Source organism: Leptodactylus fuscus, chromosome 5 (genome assembly GCF_031893055.1).
Source record: "Leptodactylus fuscus isolate aLepFus1 chromosome 5, aLepFus1.hap2, whole genome shotgun sequence".
In the NCBI taxonomy this organism is placed as follows: Eukaryota; Metazoa; Chordata; class Amphibia; order Anura; family Leptodactylidae; genus Leptodactylus; species Leptodactylus fuscus.
The window spans coordinates 171,322,543-171,338,772 of NC_134269.1; the positions used below are offsets into that span (position 1 = coordinate 171,322,543).

Genomic DNA, 16,230 nt, shown 5'->3' on the forward strand with positions numbered 1-16,230 from the left:
GAGTGGGAGATCCCAGCCCCCAGGTTGTAGTAACTAAGACATAATGTAAGAGCTGCTGTTGACAAATACATGCGTCACTCCATTGTGTTACAATTCCACTTACCACTGGTTCTTCTCCCGAGCTGTTCTGAGTAGGAGCCACATATGCCGAATCGGACTGACTGGTGACTGGTCCGAGCCGATGTTTTGCAGGTAGTTTGTTAAGGACGTAGGATCCCTGGGTGGGAGGTTTAGACATTGCCTGGAGATTGGAAGTATATACATGTATGCAGTTACTCTACATCCAAAATGTAAAGGAAAAGTGTAATATTTTATGATTATAGTCAATGTAATTGGCAAGCAGGAACACAATGGAAATTTGCACTTTGTATGATCATATAAATCATATGGGGAAACATTTTTAAAGAAACACTAAACATGGAAGACATGGCTTTGTCTCCTTTCCCTTGTTCCTACCCTAGCTTATACTATTACAACTGAGAAAAAAAAAATGTAACAAAATCTTCGCTATGCATGTATCCACAGGAGCCCAGCTATGCCCCTTCACTTCCTGTCATGTGCCAGACTATAAGACATCTGGCTGAAGCACAATGCCCCCTGCTGTGCCCCATCTGTAGCAGAACAAAGATTGCTGGGCTGTGTTTACACTGAGATTTTCAGAGGCACTTTATGAAGCCAAAAGCAGACATGGATCATAAAGGCAGTGAAAGTACAATGCTACTATTTCTTCTTCACTTCTGTTTCTGTAGCTGATGGGGCTGATCAGCAGAAGATTAACCCTGTGTTCTCTGCAGGATTCCTACAAGGCTGTCAGCAGGCAGCATCCTCTCTATGTATCCTGACAAACCGTGAGGGCAGCTTTATTTCTTACTAGCTTTATCCATACACTTCTGGGTTCCTTCCAAACAGTCATACAGCTTGCAGTAGTTCTGATCAAAGTCAGAATTACCAATAATGTCAGAGACACGAGAGACAAAGAGTCAGTAATATTACAGAACATTTTTAGTCCTAGTATAGTACTACCTTCTGCAGGTGTGCCTGTCCAGCTGCCGGAACAGATGACTGGGTGGTTGCTACAGTGTGCGGTAAATGGTGGGGTACCAAAAGCTGCTGAGAACCCTGTTGCTCATTATTTTCCCTGTGCCAAAGAACTCGAATAAACCTATTGTTTAACACGGCTTCTGTGCTGGAAATTGCCCTCCTGGCTTCTTCATTTGTCAAGTACTGGATCAGTGCACCTTCTGGATCTCCTTGAAAAGCAACCTAAAGCCAGAGAAAAAAATGTTAATCATGAAATGCTTCAAGATGAGAATCAACCACAGAGATAGAAGTCAGTTAACAGCCTTCTCCTCCCCCTCCCTTCTCCTTGCAGTTCTGTGTGCGAGAGGTATACAGAGAGTAGTGTGTAATCTCAGCCCGAGTGAAAGAGAGCAGTCTAATAAATGGTAAGGAGACGGGGTTACATAGTTTTAGTCACATGTACTACTCTTTTATAAGAAGTGTTTTTATTATTAGAGGTAGACTTTAAAGAACTTTTATTAGTCAGACCCAGACCTGTTCCACAATATGACCTCTAGACAACTTACAAAAATCAACCAAATCGAGCAGTACACTTTAGATAGCAGCGGACACAAACCATAGCATACACATAGCTCACCAGCTATTCCTCTCAACTACAAAATACACTAAGCCAAGAATGGAGAAAGGAAACTAATTCTAATAAGCAATATTGAATTGGCCAACCATTATTCAATATGTTTGGCTAATTTAATATGACTACAGGAAGCAGGAACTTAAAGGGGTTATCCATCTACCAAATAGTATGTGCAAATACATCCACTGCAGTGCTAAATCCTCATCGTTCCCTTATGCACGCTTTTCTTGGTTTTATTTTACTTGTCACTTCTAGTATCACTTTTATTTCCATGAAGTGAATCGGGAAACAACCTACATTTCCCATGATGCATCTCTCTGCTCTCACTCACCCCTACAATCAAACAATAGATAATCACTCCCACATCTGAGGTCACATGATGCAAGCTCACTACACCGCCCCCCTTCCCCCCTGAGCAACAAGCACACAGAGAGTGAGAGCAGGCAGGAGAATCATGGGAAATGTAGTTTCTTCACTGATTCACTGCATGTAAATAACAGTGATACAAGGAGCAGCGAGTAAAATAAAGACAAGCAAAGGCTGTACAAGAGAGCAGTGAGTATTTAGCACTGCTGTTGATGTATCTGCAGATCATTTTTGAAAGCTGGATAATGAACAGTTCACTATTTTGGTTAGACTGCACTCCAGGATTTAATATGGCTCCTATAAGGCCTCGTTCACATTTGTGTTGGTATTCTGTCTGGGGAAGTCCGCATGAGGAACAATTCCCTCCCCCCAAATGGAATATCGAACGCAACTGCAAGCGGTGTGCCAGTGAAAGCACACAGACCCCATAGACTATAGGTCTCTACAGGAATCATGCGAAAAGGAAACTACCGTATTTTTCGGACTATAAGACGCACTTTTTTTCCCCCAAATTTCGGAGGAAAATGAGGGTGCGTCTTATAGTCTGAATGTGGGTTTGCAGCATGGCCGCGCTACTGCCACCGCTGGTTTTCTTCAGCGGTAGTAGCGCGGCAATCCGCAGGCCCCGGCAGCTAAGACAGTCCCCGGCATCTGCTGTAATAGACCGGCGGAGGCCGGGGAGTGTCTTAGCTGCCGGGGCCTGCAGATTGCCGCACTACTGCCACCGCTGGTTTTCTTCAGCGGCAGGAGTGTGACAATACTGCAGGCCCCGGCAGCTAAGACACTCCCCAGCCTCCGCCGGTCTATTACAGCAGATGCCGGGGACTGTCTTAGCTGCCGGGGCCTGCGGATTGCCGCACTACTGCCGCTGAAGAAAACCAGCGGTGGCAGTAGCGCGGCCATGCTGCAAACCCACTGCTCCTCCGCAGGTCCCGACAGTTAGTTAGCCGCCCCCCCCCCCCCCGGCCTCATACCTTTAGTGATGCAGGCCGGCTCCTGCACGGCGAGGCCGCAGGAGCCGGCCTGTTCCGATGACAGCCGGGAGCCTAATGAAGGCTCCCAGGCCTGTCATAGATATATATTACTATCGCGGCTGGTCTATGACCCTCCGCGATAGTAATGTATAGAATCTCCCATAGACAGCAATACACTTGTATTGCCGTCTATGGGACTTGCAATCAAATGATTGCAGGTTCAAGCCCCCTAGGCGGGGGATATTAAAATAGTAAAAAAAAAAAAAAAAACACTTAAAAAAAATATAATAAAAAATAAAATAAATAAAAGTTCACCTTCTTTCCCTAGAATACATATAAAAGTATAACATTACTGTGAAACATATACATTAGGTATCCCTGTGTCTGAAAATGCCCGGTCTACACCTGGCCCCACAAGAAAAACGCCCTATACATCCCCGTACAGCTGCAGGGTCACCTGTCAATGTGGCCTTGCAGCTGTTCCAAAACTACAACTCCCATATATTAAATATTTTACCATTTTTTGCCTGAAAATTTTTTTTCCCTATTTTTCTCCTCTAAAACCTGTGCGTCTTATAGTCCGAAAAATACGGTACTTCACAATCTACTTTCCTGTCCACATGATTCAGGGGGTCCGTGTGATTTTACTGCACACCGCTTGCAGTTATGTCCGGTACGCCGTTCAGGGGGGTCCCCATGAGGACTCTCCGAACAGAATACCGAACACAGATGTGAACGAAGGGTAAGAAACCAATAGTTCTCAAAACTGACAAGTCACATCTAATCCAAAATTCATCTTTATTAAATGTGATAAAACACAAAACACAATGCAATAAAGGCAACAAAACAAGTAAATCCACTAACAATAACCATAAATAATGTCAAACGACAGGATCACTTATGAATAAAAATATAAATTTTATTATGCCATATAAAACAAAAATAATAATATAATAAATATTGGAAGGACCAAATAGACCAATGATACCATAAAATGGGAGGCTACAATGTTATAGTATATTAATAGTGCACTAAGCAAGGTCAAATATATGACATGTGCAAACCACAATGAAAAACTATATGTAACAGAGTGTTACACAGTAAGATAACAACCAATAATAAAAGGAAGTGCATAACATGTGAATTGAATCAATGTAACACCAACATGAAAAGTGTAAGAGACCAAGCATAGAGACCTGTAATAAAAAGGATACTATTGAGCCTCCTCCCCCCCCCCCCCCCCCCCCGTTTAAAAATAAAAGCCTGAAACAGAATGTGAAACTTACCGAGCGGTGCAGGGTGGGCGGGCATTCAGGCCTCCTCTTCCTCCGATGTTCCGTCCTCCTCCTCCGCCGCTCGCTAACTGATAATGGCCTGGGCGCATGCGTAGCCGTAGTAGAAGCATTATGATATTGCGCATGCGCCCCGGCCATTATCAGCGAGCGCCGGAGGAGAAGGACGGAACATCGGAGGAAGAGGAGGCCTGAATGCCCGCCCGCCCGCCCGCCCTGCACCGCTCGGTAAGTTTCACGTTCTGTTTCAGGCCGGCGTGACAGCAGGGCTGCCGGACACTTCCCATTCATTTCTATGGGAGCCGGCATGCGAGCGCTCCCCATAGAAATGAATGGACTGCTTTTTTCCATTCATTTCTATGGGGAGCGCTCGCATGCCGGCTCCCATAGAAATGAATGGGAAGTGTCTGTCCATTCATTTCTATGGGGAGCGCTCGCATGCCGGCTCCCATAGAAATGAATAGGAAGTTTCCGGAAGCCCTGCTGTAACGCCGGCGTGTACGGCTGTGATACACGCCGGCGTTCTGTAGTGTGAATGCACCCTTACGGTGCCTTTTATGTATGTATGGAAGCGGCACGCAGACTTTGCCGCCGCTTCCATCCATATATAAGCCGCACCGGTCTATAAGCCGCACTTACGATTTCTGAGGAAATCGTAGGTTTTTATGTGCGCCTTATAGTCCGGAAAATACGGTACATCAGAATTTAGCACATGATAAACCAATATTTTTCAATACACAATGTATAATACAAACACTATAATGTCATCAATATATATGATTAAGTGCTACAGGGCATTGAAACTCAAATAAATATACACCAATATTATAAGTAAATACCACGGAAAATGTGTATAGATAATAAGTGCTCAAACCACATAGGCCCACAAATAGCAGCAAACCACAAATATAAGCGCATCAGTGCAATGTGCAAAATACCAATGAGCTCCTCAAATACAATTCATTATAAAGAGAGATCCAATAAATACCAGCCAGCCATCAGGCAAAGATTCCTGTGCCAACACTGACCAAAACCCCCGGTGCTCCTATATAAGAGGTTTGTGGCCAAATCCACCCAAGAGCTTTAATTTAATAAAGGCGCACGATCCACTGGTCTGCCCTGTGTGTAGTGTTATTTAATGAAGGCTGCTAACAGATAGGGTCTGAACTGTACCTCACCTGAATATTGACTATTGTACCAAATTTGCTGAAGTGCTCGTTCAATTTGGTAATGTTGTTTAGGTCCTGAGGAATTTTTCGGACTTCAAGTTTGGTATTTGTGTACTGAATCTTCTTACCAAAGCCAAGTTTGTTATGGTTGTTATTTCCTTGCCTGAAATAGAGAAACACAGTACAAATATGAGAAGAAATACCTACAAACTTTGGCCGTCACTGCCCAGCACAAACAAAACAAAAACGAACAAGAGAAAAAAAAAAAAAGGAACTCTACATTGCACAGTCCATCGTCCTCTGCTAGACTTATGCTGATATTTCATGTGGTCTCAGAAGAACTAAAAAAGTTATCACAATAATTTTACGTTCTTTTTCTCTACTTGGGTTCCAAGAGGAAGTAAAAGGCATATAGAAAAAAGACAATACCCTATAAAGAGACCCCATTAGCATGACACACCATATCAAGACAAAGTGATTGTCCAGGACTTAAACATATTTCTCGATTTATTTTTCCCTAAAAATCAAAAGGAATCTATAAATTTAAAAAAATAAATAAAAATCTAGTCTTTACCCATTGAAGCTCATGTCAATGGCGTCATTTACAGACACACCAATCAATTCTAGGGAGCTTCTAGAACATGAAATCTCCATAAGCTAGAAAAGTGAATGGAGAGTCGGCCATGCGTACTCCAGTCACATGGAGGACTCTCCATACACAAGTCCCTGCTTCAGCATCCTTACTTGTCCATCCAGGGTTTCTTAGCAAAGGGCCCGTCATTTGTACTTCCAAGTGCTCTTTTGCGATCCGGCTCTACCACCACTCTGTTGAGGTTACTATTTACAGGTGTAGAAGGGGGCGGCTCCGTTTGGATGACAATATTAGCAGCTAGAAAATAGCAACAAACCAGAATGCATATCAAACACAAAATTCTACTTTATTTCCAGTAATGGCTAAGACTCAGAAAATATAATAAAAGCTACACGGCAATAACTTTCTCATTCTGACACATAAGGATTACTACCAACCTCTTGGTGCAGCGTCCATGTCGCAAGAAGTCAACCCGATTAAATTTGGCCGTGTCTGTGGCCGTGTAAAGAACTGCCGGTATCCAGTTCTACCAGTGTTTGTAAGACTAGGTGCTTCAGGATTGTACCCATCAGGCTCATACGTATCTAGGAAAAAGAAGAAAAAATACATATTATAAACAGCAGAGTCCTATTACAAAGATCATCTCAGCAACTACCTGCTCTCCTGAGCCATTCTTGCCTGCCTGTTCTATCTTGCTAGTCAATTTGGAGGGCAATACTCCTAAATATGATTTATAGTCCATGTCAGTAGCGCTGTGATGGCTTCCTAATGCTGCTACATACACTAGGCTTAGCAGCACAGGTAGTATAACTGTTCAGTCGTCACTATGACCCCCATGTTCCCTAGTAAATGTTTCTGCCATTGTTCTGTAATCTTCTCTTCTACCTAGCAGTGCAGTACCACTGTGCAAGAGCTGCCACAGCTATTGGGGTGCAGCGCTGATCAGAATCCTACACAATGAGCAATGTAAACAGAGTGAGAATAAGAAGACAAGAAAGTCAAAATGTAAGAAGAAAAAGACTAAGTATTGACAAAAATGCAAAAAATAATGCGGGACAGCAGAGGTCCATTGGACAAGTTAGGAAATCATTTGAGCCTAAACAACCCCCTCCAATTCAGATACAAATGTAGAATTTTTTTTTTTTTCTTATGTAGATTGTGAGCCCCATATAGGGATCACAATGTACATTTTTTTTTCCCCTATCAGTATTGTCTTTGTAGAATGGGAGGAAATCTACGCAAACACGGGGACAACATACAAACTCCTTGCAGATGTTGTTCCTGGCGGGATACGAACCCAGGACTCCAGCGCTGCAAGGCTGCAGTGCTAACCACTGAGCCACTGTGTTGCCCCCCGGATTTGGGAATTTACCATGGACTACATACATCTAACTTAACATATACATCAAATGCCATTAAATATAGGATAGGCATGAAATTATGACAGGTACAAAAGGTTCCAAATGCGACATGACTTATAATAGTGAGACTAATACAGTAAAGTCATTTTTGGTCTATGACCACCACCACAGATCCTGAACAGTAGTGAGGGCTATATTTCCCAACATGCATCTGCAGTGAAGGGGATCAGAGTATTCACTGCACTGCTTTCCAGTGTATAATGCCATGCCCCATTTTAGTTTATTCCTCTTTTTGCTATAGATACATTATTGATGGAAATGGCTTTCTGCACCTACTCCTTTAAAGAAATAAAGATAGTAAGTAAAGCCTATCACCTGAGGGTTTTTGCATACAAAAAACCCAAACAACCCATCCCCCCCCAGAAAAAAAAACAAAAACTGGTCCATGCTAAGGAAAAGCTGCATTCAGCATGAAACACTGAATACACCTATTGTACGTGCTAAAAGGATATCTTCCTCTCAGCGCATCAGGGATTTCTACTATGTTATTTCACATACACAGTCCAGTCATATTAATGTGACCACCGCCTACTTTTGACGTCAACGTTAAATAACCAATCGTAGAAGGCGCGTGACATCAGCCATCTGGGTGCACTCATCATTGTGGAAGGCACGATGGATCAACACAAGTATGCATCTATCCTTGCGGACCATGTTCACCCCTACATGCGAATTGGTTTTCCTCAGGATGATGGCATCTACCAGCAGGACAATGCGACATGTCATAAAGCTCGCAGTGTACGTGCATGGTTCGAGGAGCACCAGCATGAGTTCAGTGTACTCCCTTGGCCAGCAAATTCCCTGGATTTGAACCCATTGGAGAATCTGTGGGACCACCTCGATCGGGTTGTACACGCCATGGATGCTTAACCGCGTAACCTAGCGCAGCTGGCCACAGCACTGGAGTCGGCATGGCTCAACATCCCAGTGAGCATCACCACAACATCCCCTCTCCTGCATGTCTCACAGCGGTCCGCTCTGCCAAAGGTGGCTATTCTGGATTTTGACAGGTGGTCACATTAATGTGACTGGACTGTGTATGTTACTATTGCTACTGTGTTATGAGATATCTATCAGGTTTCCTGGGCAGAACTAGGACACCCATTCTCCTTCCCCGACTGTCTACTTAGTGAAAAAGTTATGTCGTCTTGTACAGGCAACTTCACTTATACAGTCATTACTAAAGAAATGACTGGATTACTAGGAAGTTGGTCAAGTTGAGGTTTGTTACAGAGTGTCTTTACTTCCAAAAAGTCCAGGAAATAGCAGTCCCTTCTTTCAAACTAGAGGCCAAATCGTGACCATAACCTGGTACCACATGCATGGGGTATGTTTATAGAAGGCCAATGTCTTGATGCTGTGGTGGGCCGTCTGAAGATTTAGTATCTTCTTGTAAATGGAACACATACAAAAAAACAGGGCAGTGCAAAAAGAGGGGTAGTGAGAAAGCTATGCTTACGTTCTGAAACGGAGTAGAGCAGATTCTGAGGAGGTATTGGAGGAGGTAGCCTTCCCCCTACTGGTGCAAGGCTGGGCACAGTACTTGTTCCTGGCTGTTCACGGTTATTTACAAAGCCTGAATGCGTTAATGGAAGCCCTGCATGTTTGGAAGCAAAATATATTTTTATATTTCAGGGTAAATCTTCCCCAGCACCAAGAAAGCATAAATGTGGTTTTAAAGCAACACTCAGTGGGATAGCTGTATCTAAACTGGTGCAAAGAAAATGTGGAGAAGCTGCACATGGCGGCCAGACAGACTTCACACCTTATCTGAGCAAGCTGGAAGGAATGACCTGAATGGTTGCCATAAGCATCTACTTCACTTTCCCTCTGCATCAGCTTATAGACAGCTCCGCCATCGTATCCTTTACCACTTTTCTTGTTTCCTAACCACCCTCATATCAATGTCCATACTGTACGGTAAACCAGCCAGCCATAATATTAACACCACTGATACAAACCGATAAAGTGACAATGGCACCTAACAATGATGTTGGTAGCAAGTAATCTTTTAGTTCTTGAAACAGATGTGTTGGAAGCCAGAAAAATGGGAAAGTTTAAGGATCTGAGAGACTGAGTGATCTGAGGTCTATATAGTCAACACATTATGGTACCCATATAGACACTCATCCACTGCCAGAAGCAGGAATATAAGTATCCGAAGTAGAACATGAACCAATAGAAGAAGGTAGCCAGGTCTGAGCAAATACATTGAAAGATGGCGCCAGGAGGAACTATGGGTAGAAGGCAAGCTGACTGGGGCAGTACAGCAATCTGGGCAATGGTTTGCTGGGAAACCACGGACCCTTATTTTGACAAGTACCAACTACATAAACATTGCAGCAGACCACTTGTACCCCTGTATGACAATGGTGTTTCCTAGCGGCATTGGCCTCTTTCAGCAGAATAATGTGCCCTGCCATACTGCACAAAACATTTATCAATAGTTTGATGCACATTGAAAACAATCCAAGATGAAGCCTTGGTCGGCAATTTCTCACATCTAAGTGCAATTCAGCATCTTTCGGGCGTGTTGGAAAAAAAAAAAAAAAAAAGTCTGATTTTGCAAGTTACAGAACATTTGCAGAGGACTTGTATCTATACCTCAGAATTTGAGAGCAGTTTTGGCAGCCTGGAAACCTACATATTAGACATGCGGTTTTAATGCTATGGCTGACCAGTGTCAATTGTCTATCATGTCTAACAACCGAACAATTCTCTATCATGTCTAACGACCAACAATTCCCTATCAAGTCTGTCCTATGTCATCTCAAGATAATAAATGTGCTCATCCAGCAGTAGCAGTGCACTTCCAGTCAGAGGATACTTACTTGGAGCAGGATGGACAGCAGGAGGAGGCTGGGTCATAGGTCGTGGAACTGGCATTCTCATATTGTGAGCCGGGGCAGGTATGGGAGGCATCAGAATGCCAGGGGGTGGGAGTCCAGGCGGTGGAGGGAAAGGAATCATGCTGGGTAATGAAACCTCATCCACCACCAACGGGTCATTTCCGTGATCAAATTGGCAGAGGTCACCGAGAACACAGTATCCTCGTTCTGTTTAAAAATAGAAATAATAAAATTAGTAATAAATACATATAAACAAATCATCTCATTTTGCAGCTGCTGCTTGGGAGGTGTAAGAACTTGCATTATGGAGAAGGCTGTGGTTTTTTTTCCACAGTTCTCTTCATACTTAGCAGAAGGTGCAGCTTCCTCTTCTGCGCTGTTCACACAGACTGGTATGAGGCAAGGAGAGAGTCAGGCATTAACCTGTTTTCCAGTTTTCCAAATAATTCTAGAGGTGGTCAGGGGAATTATCATTGATGGACTATACTGAGCTAGCAGATTTATTTTCCTGCTGAAACGTCCATCCGCGAAACGTGAACTCAATCATGTCCTGTGCAGGAAACACTGTACACGTGAGGGCCATATTTACCAGATTGACCACAGATGTGTGCACAAAACTCATTGCATTATACTCTGTTATAATACAGTGAGCTCCTGAATGTCCCGATTTGCTTGGGTCAGACCCTTCCGCTACATGCAAGTTTGGTCTGTACTGAATATGGAATGGAAGGCACATGGGCAAAATTCATGGACAGTAATAGGACACGTTCTGAAATTTGTGGCCTGGGTCTCACAGCCCCCACATGGATCCAAGCAAATGCGGCCGGGTGCATGGGGTCATGGAAACATATAGAATTATTTTATAATATATAATAATATAATATAATAATAAATAAATGTGTGTGCACGTGCGTGTGTTGTCAAAATTCTGATGGTTTCAAGGGTTTCAAAAGACAAAAAAAAAAAAAAAAAAAACAGACAAAAAATAAATGTCTTACCATCATAGTTTCTGCAACGTTGTTTTGGGGGTGGGTTTCTAGTAAATGAATTGGGAGGGTTGTGGTTGTTATAGTAATTAGACCAGATCTCGGTGGTGCTCTCAGGGTGGTGAGCAGGTGCGATGACAGTAACAGTGCTGGGTATAGCCTGCCCACCAGAGGAATACTGCTGCTCATTGGAGATGCTTGCAGACTGGGAAGCAGGAGCGTAGGCCGACTCCAGATCACTTCTTTCAGACTCAAACTTGGACCTTTCCCGGTGATCTAGGGGAATAATAGGGCTACAGTTTATTCTCCACTTCTTACATAGTACACAGTTTCTTAAGCTTTCTGCAATGTGTCTAATAAGCAAACTGGAAGCTACAGAGGATAAGAGCGCATTTAATGTACATATATACAAGAGATGCTTAGTTTACTACAACTGCAGTTTAGTTTTCCCTATAAGTGAAGCAGATTCACAGGTTCTCCCTTATATAGTTCACAGGAAACTTTGGAGTAATTCACACATTCATTTTTATTGGACACTGTTCTTTTGAAGGACTTTTCCCCCTCTTGACTCCAGTATGCAATAACAGGGATACTAAACCCTTTGTAAGATGCTTGAGATGCTCATGTGGTTTTTCAGTAGTAAAAGGTTTTAAGAAAACAGGACCAAAAAAAAAAAAAAAAAAAGTTTTTTGCCTTGTGTGTATGTGTGTGAATATGACAAACCGCAATATGTAGTGTGGATTCACCCTGGTACAGCAAACATTACCTATGTGAATTTTGGGAATGACAGAATGGCTAAGAAATAAATGGTATACCCTATCCAGAACAGTTACAAACCACATAAAAATCAGCAGAATATAGCATTATGCAAAATGTACATTACTTGGCATAGTTATAGCCTACACTAGGCACTTAAAGGTCTTGTTCATTATATAGAACAGCCACCAGCATAGAAATCATGACACCCCCTTCCGCCCCCCAAAGTCACGAGAAGGCAGCAGAACATTATAACAATACTCAGGCATAAACATTAATAAATAAATGTAACGGAATAATACATTACTTCTCCACGCAATGACTTGAGTAACGTGATTCATTTGCAGGCAAGACCACCCATAGCCGCCGCACCAGTGGTCCATCAGAGCCGAACGGGCCCCAGAATCAGGGCCACGGAAGAGTGAAATGAGGCATCTTGTGGCCCAGGCAGCACAAGCAATCTCTGAACAATAACTCACACCTATGCAAGTGCACGCATTTGCTGGAATACACTGGTGAATAAATTAGACAAACTAGGTTATATTTGGCCAAACTCCCCAAGCTGAGGCTCCGTGTAAAGGGGACTTAATTGATGTAAGAGCAAAAGCGCTCCCTCACACTAAATGGCAACACGACAAAGTAACAAAAAGGGAACAAGGAACATGTAGCCAACGTAAAAGGCATTTCCTCCGAAATAAAGAGAGATACTACTTGTTGTGCAACTTAAAGCTTTCTGGTATATTTATGGCAAGGACTTTTTGCAGGAGCCGTTTTACAGTCAGAAATATAGGACAGACCTCAACATAATGGTTTCTGTTATATATGTATATGGGAACTCTAAGCCAGTAGAGTAGGCATCAAATAAAGAACCATTATAGATCCTCTTAAAAGGGATTTCAATATAAATGACATTCTTCTCTCAGATTGGCAGATGCCCGACATCCACCACCCGCACCAATCAAAAGACGTCATGTTCATCAGTCACATGGACTGTTCGCAGCTCAGGCCCATTCAACTAAAAGGGGCTGAGCTGCAACACCAAGTACAGCGGCTATACTCTGTGCGGCACTGTGCTTGGTAAGCAGTGAAGAGGCTGCAGCTCACAGCCAAAACTACACTAAAGGATACTCATACTCAATAAAAGGGGTTTTCCAGGTAAAAAAAAAATCATTTAAATAAAAAAAAAAAAAAAAAAGAAGGTCTGATAGTGCTATTAATGAGTTAATAAATGCCACCAAAGAACCTTTAACAGTGTGTTAAGCGATTTCTGGGGTTCCCAGTGAGCTTATTGCACTCTCTGCATTTGTTTACATCCCTAACTTGCTCTTCTGTGTTTCCTACAAGTTCCACGATGCCTCACTTATCCTCCCCCTCTCACTGACTGACCCCCTCCATTTCTCAAACACTTCCTCCTCCGTTTCCTTAGCTAGCCCGCCCAGTACAATCTTAGCAGCCATCATTTGAATCCTCCCTCTCACACTCACTGTCCCCCTCCCTTTCTCCCTAGCTAGCTGGACCACTTCTCTGCCAGCAGCCATCCTTGTGACACCGCCAGACAGCTCGCACATGTGCAACAGCCCAGAATCGCTCACTGCGCACATTGATGACGACGTGACCCGACGGGAGATGGCAGGAAGGAAGGTTAATTATGACTTGGAGGGGTGTAGTGAGGGGAGGGGACCGGGAAGTGAGGAGAGGGGGGATATAGCAAGCGACCCCCTCCCCTGTCTCTGGAAGCGGCAGACAGAGTCAGAGGACTATGAAGATGTGGCTACTATAGCGATAATGGTAATTATTAGAGATGAGCGAACACTGTTCGGATCAGCCGATCCGAACAGCACGCTCCCATAGAAATGAATGGAAGCACCTGGCACGTACGCTTTGCCGGCTGCCGGTCGCTTAACCCCCCGCGTGCCGGCCGCTTCCATTCATTTCTATGGGAGAGTGCTGTTCGGAACGGCTGTTCCGAACAGTGTTCGCTCATCTCTAGTAATTATTCACTTTTGGTAATAAAAGCAATTTATAAAGTAGATGGGAGGAGGTGTTCAGTTTAATTTAAAAAAAAATTATCCCAAACAACTCCTTCAATAATTATGCAAACTTCCCACTTCGAGTCTACAACTTGCTAAATAAATAGAAATAAGAAATATGTCAAGGAATGAAGAATGAAAGAAACATGAAGCACCTTTTGCAGTCTGTGCTTTCCAGGGACCCATACACTACAATAGATAACACCTACTTGCAAAAACACAGTGATAGGACAAGGACTAGCAGTCTGTCCTTATGGTCTCTACAGAGATCCAGGAACATCAGGGTCATATACAGGGCCATACAAATGAACTGATCAGCAAGCTATGCACTAAAAAACTAATAGCCCAAGAACAAAAACTTATTCTAAAGGCCTAAAGCACATGGCCTTACCATATGTAATACAGTCAATAAACATTCACTCCAATTAACAAAATAACCATGTGTATGTGCCATTCTGAGTGTATTTAACTCAGAGCTGGGTTAAGCCATTTCACTTACACTTCAGGTATTAGAGAAAGGATACGTTAAAGGGGTTGTCCCGTCACAAGGATCCTATCTATAATGCTTATTAATGTGAATGTAAGACTTTTCCTAAATACACTGCTTCAGCAAAACTGCTTTGTTTGGCCACTATCTCACTTTATTCATTTTTTTGTGGCCACAGCCCTGACCTAGCTGCTCCTGAGTCAAGTGATGTATTGCCGCCAATACAGGGTTAGACGCCGGCACAGGTGAAGCCAGCAACATCGCTATGCTTCTGCCCTGCATGAAGACTTCTGCCGCTGCTGGTTTCATGCAGGGCAGGCACATAGCGATGTTGCTGGCTTCACCTGTGCCGGCGTCTAACTCCCCGGCATGCTGGCAATAGGCGGATGCTGGGGACTGTTAGACGCCGGCACAGGCACATCGCTATGCTTCTGCCCTGCATGAAGACAGCAGCGGCAGAAGCGATGCTGTTCCGCTCCGGGGTCACATATGCAAAGCCAAGTGACGAGATGCCGCCGGCCCTGCGTGCAAGCTCATACACCAGTCTAGCCTTCACAATGCGAATACAGACCCGCAGGGTGTCGGGTCTGTATTTGCATTGTGAAGGGTAGACTGGTGTATGAGCGCGCACGCAGGGCCGGCGGCATCTCGCCGCTTGGCTTTGCATATGTGACCCCGCCCACCAATGACGAAACAAAGACGGAAGACAGAAGATTTTAGAGGAACGAAGACGGGTGAGTATGCGACGTGGGAATACCCCTTTAAACTTCAATTCCCCAGCCTGTACCGACATTAGGGGCAGTCAGGAGGATGCCCAACATTAGCAGATATGAATGTGGGAAGAATATGCAAATCTGACTTCCATGATGTAATTAGGATGCCAGTGCCTCAAGTATGCACACCAATAGAGGGCGCTGACTGAGAATGTGCAAGTGTATCTTCCATGATGTAATTAGGAAGGCAGAGTCTCAGTCAAGCAAACCTATAGAGGGCGCTCCCTTTAACATCATGCCGACCTTCTCAGAGGCCTTTGTTTGCAATGATGTTGGGATTTTACCAGATACAGTCTCTCAGCCAAAGACAGCTGTTTTGATGTATTTGCATCTCATCAGCTTGGCGCAGAGAGGACTGATCTGGCAGAGGTGAGAGGCTGACACAGGGTTGGGGGGATATCGTCACTCCATAAGGAGAGAACCACCATTTAGGTGTGTGGAGTCTTGTTAAGCCATGAGCGCTCCACTGTGCAGAGGAACATGGGAAGAATATGCAAATCTGACTTCCATGATGTAATTAGGATGCCAGTGCCTCAAGTATGCACACCAATAGAGGGTGCGCTTAAAGGCGTATTTCCTATGCACATAACTAGTTTTAAATTTGCAACTAACTAAAAGTTAAACATTTTTGCAAATATAAGTAATTAAACATTTTGCAGAGATGTAAAGATTTTCTCTAAATATCTTGTGATCCAAAGTTGTTGCCTTGATCAGTTGTCAGTGGATACGGCAATTAATGCAGGACCTGTCTAAGGTTAGAAAATCAGCCATAATTTCCTTATTGTGGCTATTGTCTTCTGATACATGTAGTGTTCCTGACCGATAAACCAGCCACAATAAGAAAATCATGGTTGGGTTTCTGACAATTCCCAAACTATAGA

General features: G+C 43.6%; 1 protein-coding gene across 1 annotated transcript in view; it reads right to left on the bottom strand.

Moving 5' to 3' along the window:
• RBM27 (RNA binding motif protein 27) overlaps window positions 1-16,230 on the bottom strand; it is a 56,445-nt gene that overhangs the window by 20,079 nt on the left and 20,136 nt on the right. Inside the window, exons 6-13 of the mRNA XM_075274746.1 lie at window positions 11,316-11,579; window positions 10,300-10,524; window positions 8,928-9,065; window positions 6,485-6,631; window positions 6,200-6,344; window positions 5,465-5,618; window positions 1,024-1,263; window positions 104-241 (exon numbers count right to left, since the gene is read on the bottom strand). Coding sequence (XP_075130847.1) covers window positions 104-241; window positions 1,024-1,263; window positions 5,465-5,618; window positions 6,200-6,344; window positions 6,485-6,631; window positions 8,928-9,065; window positions 10,300-10,524; window positions 11,316-11,579 — 1,451 coding nt within the window. The remainder of the gene's footprint in view (window positions 1-103; window positions 242-1,023; window positions 1,264-5,464; window positions 5,619-6,199; window positions 6,345-6,484; window positions 6,632-8,927; window positions 9,066-10,299; window positions 10,525-11,315; window positions 11,580-16,230) is intronic.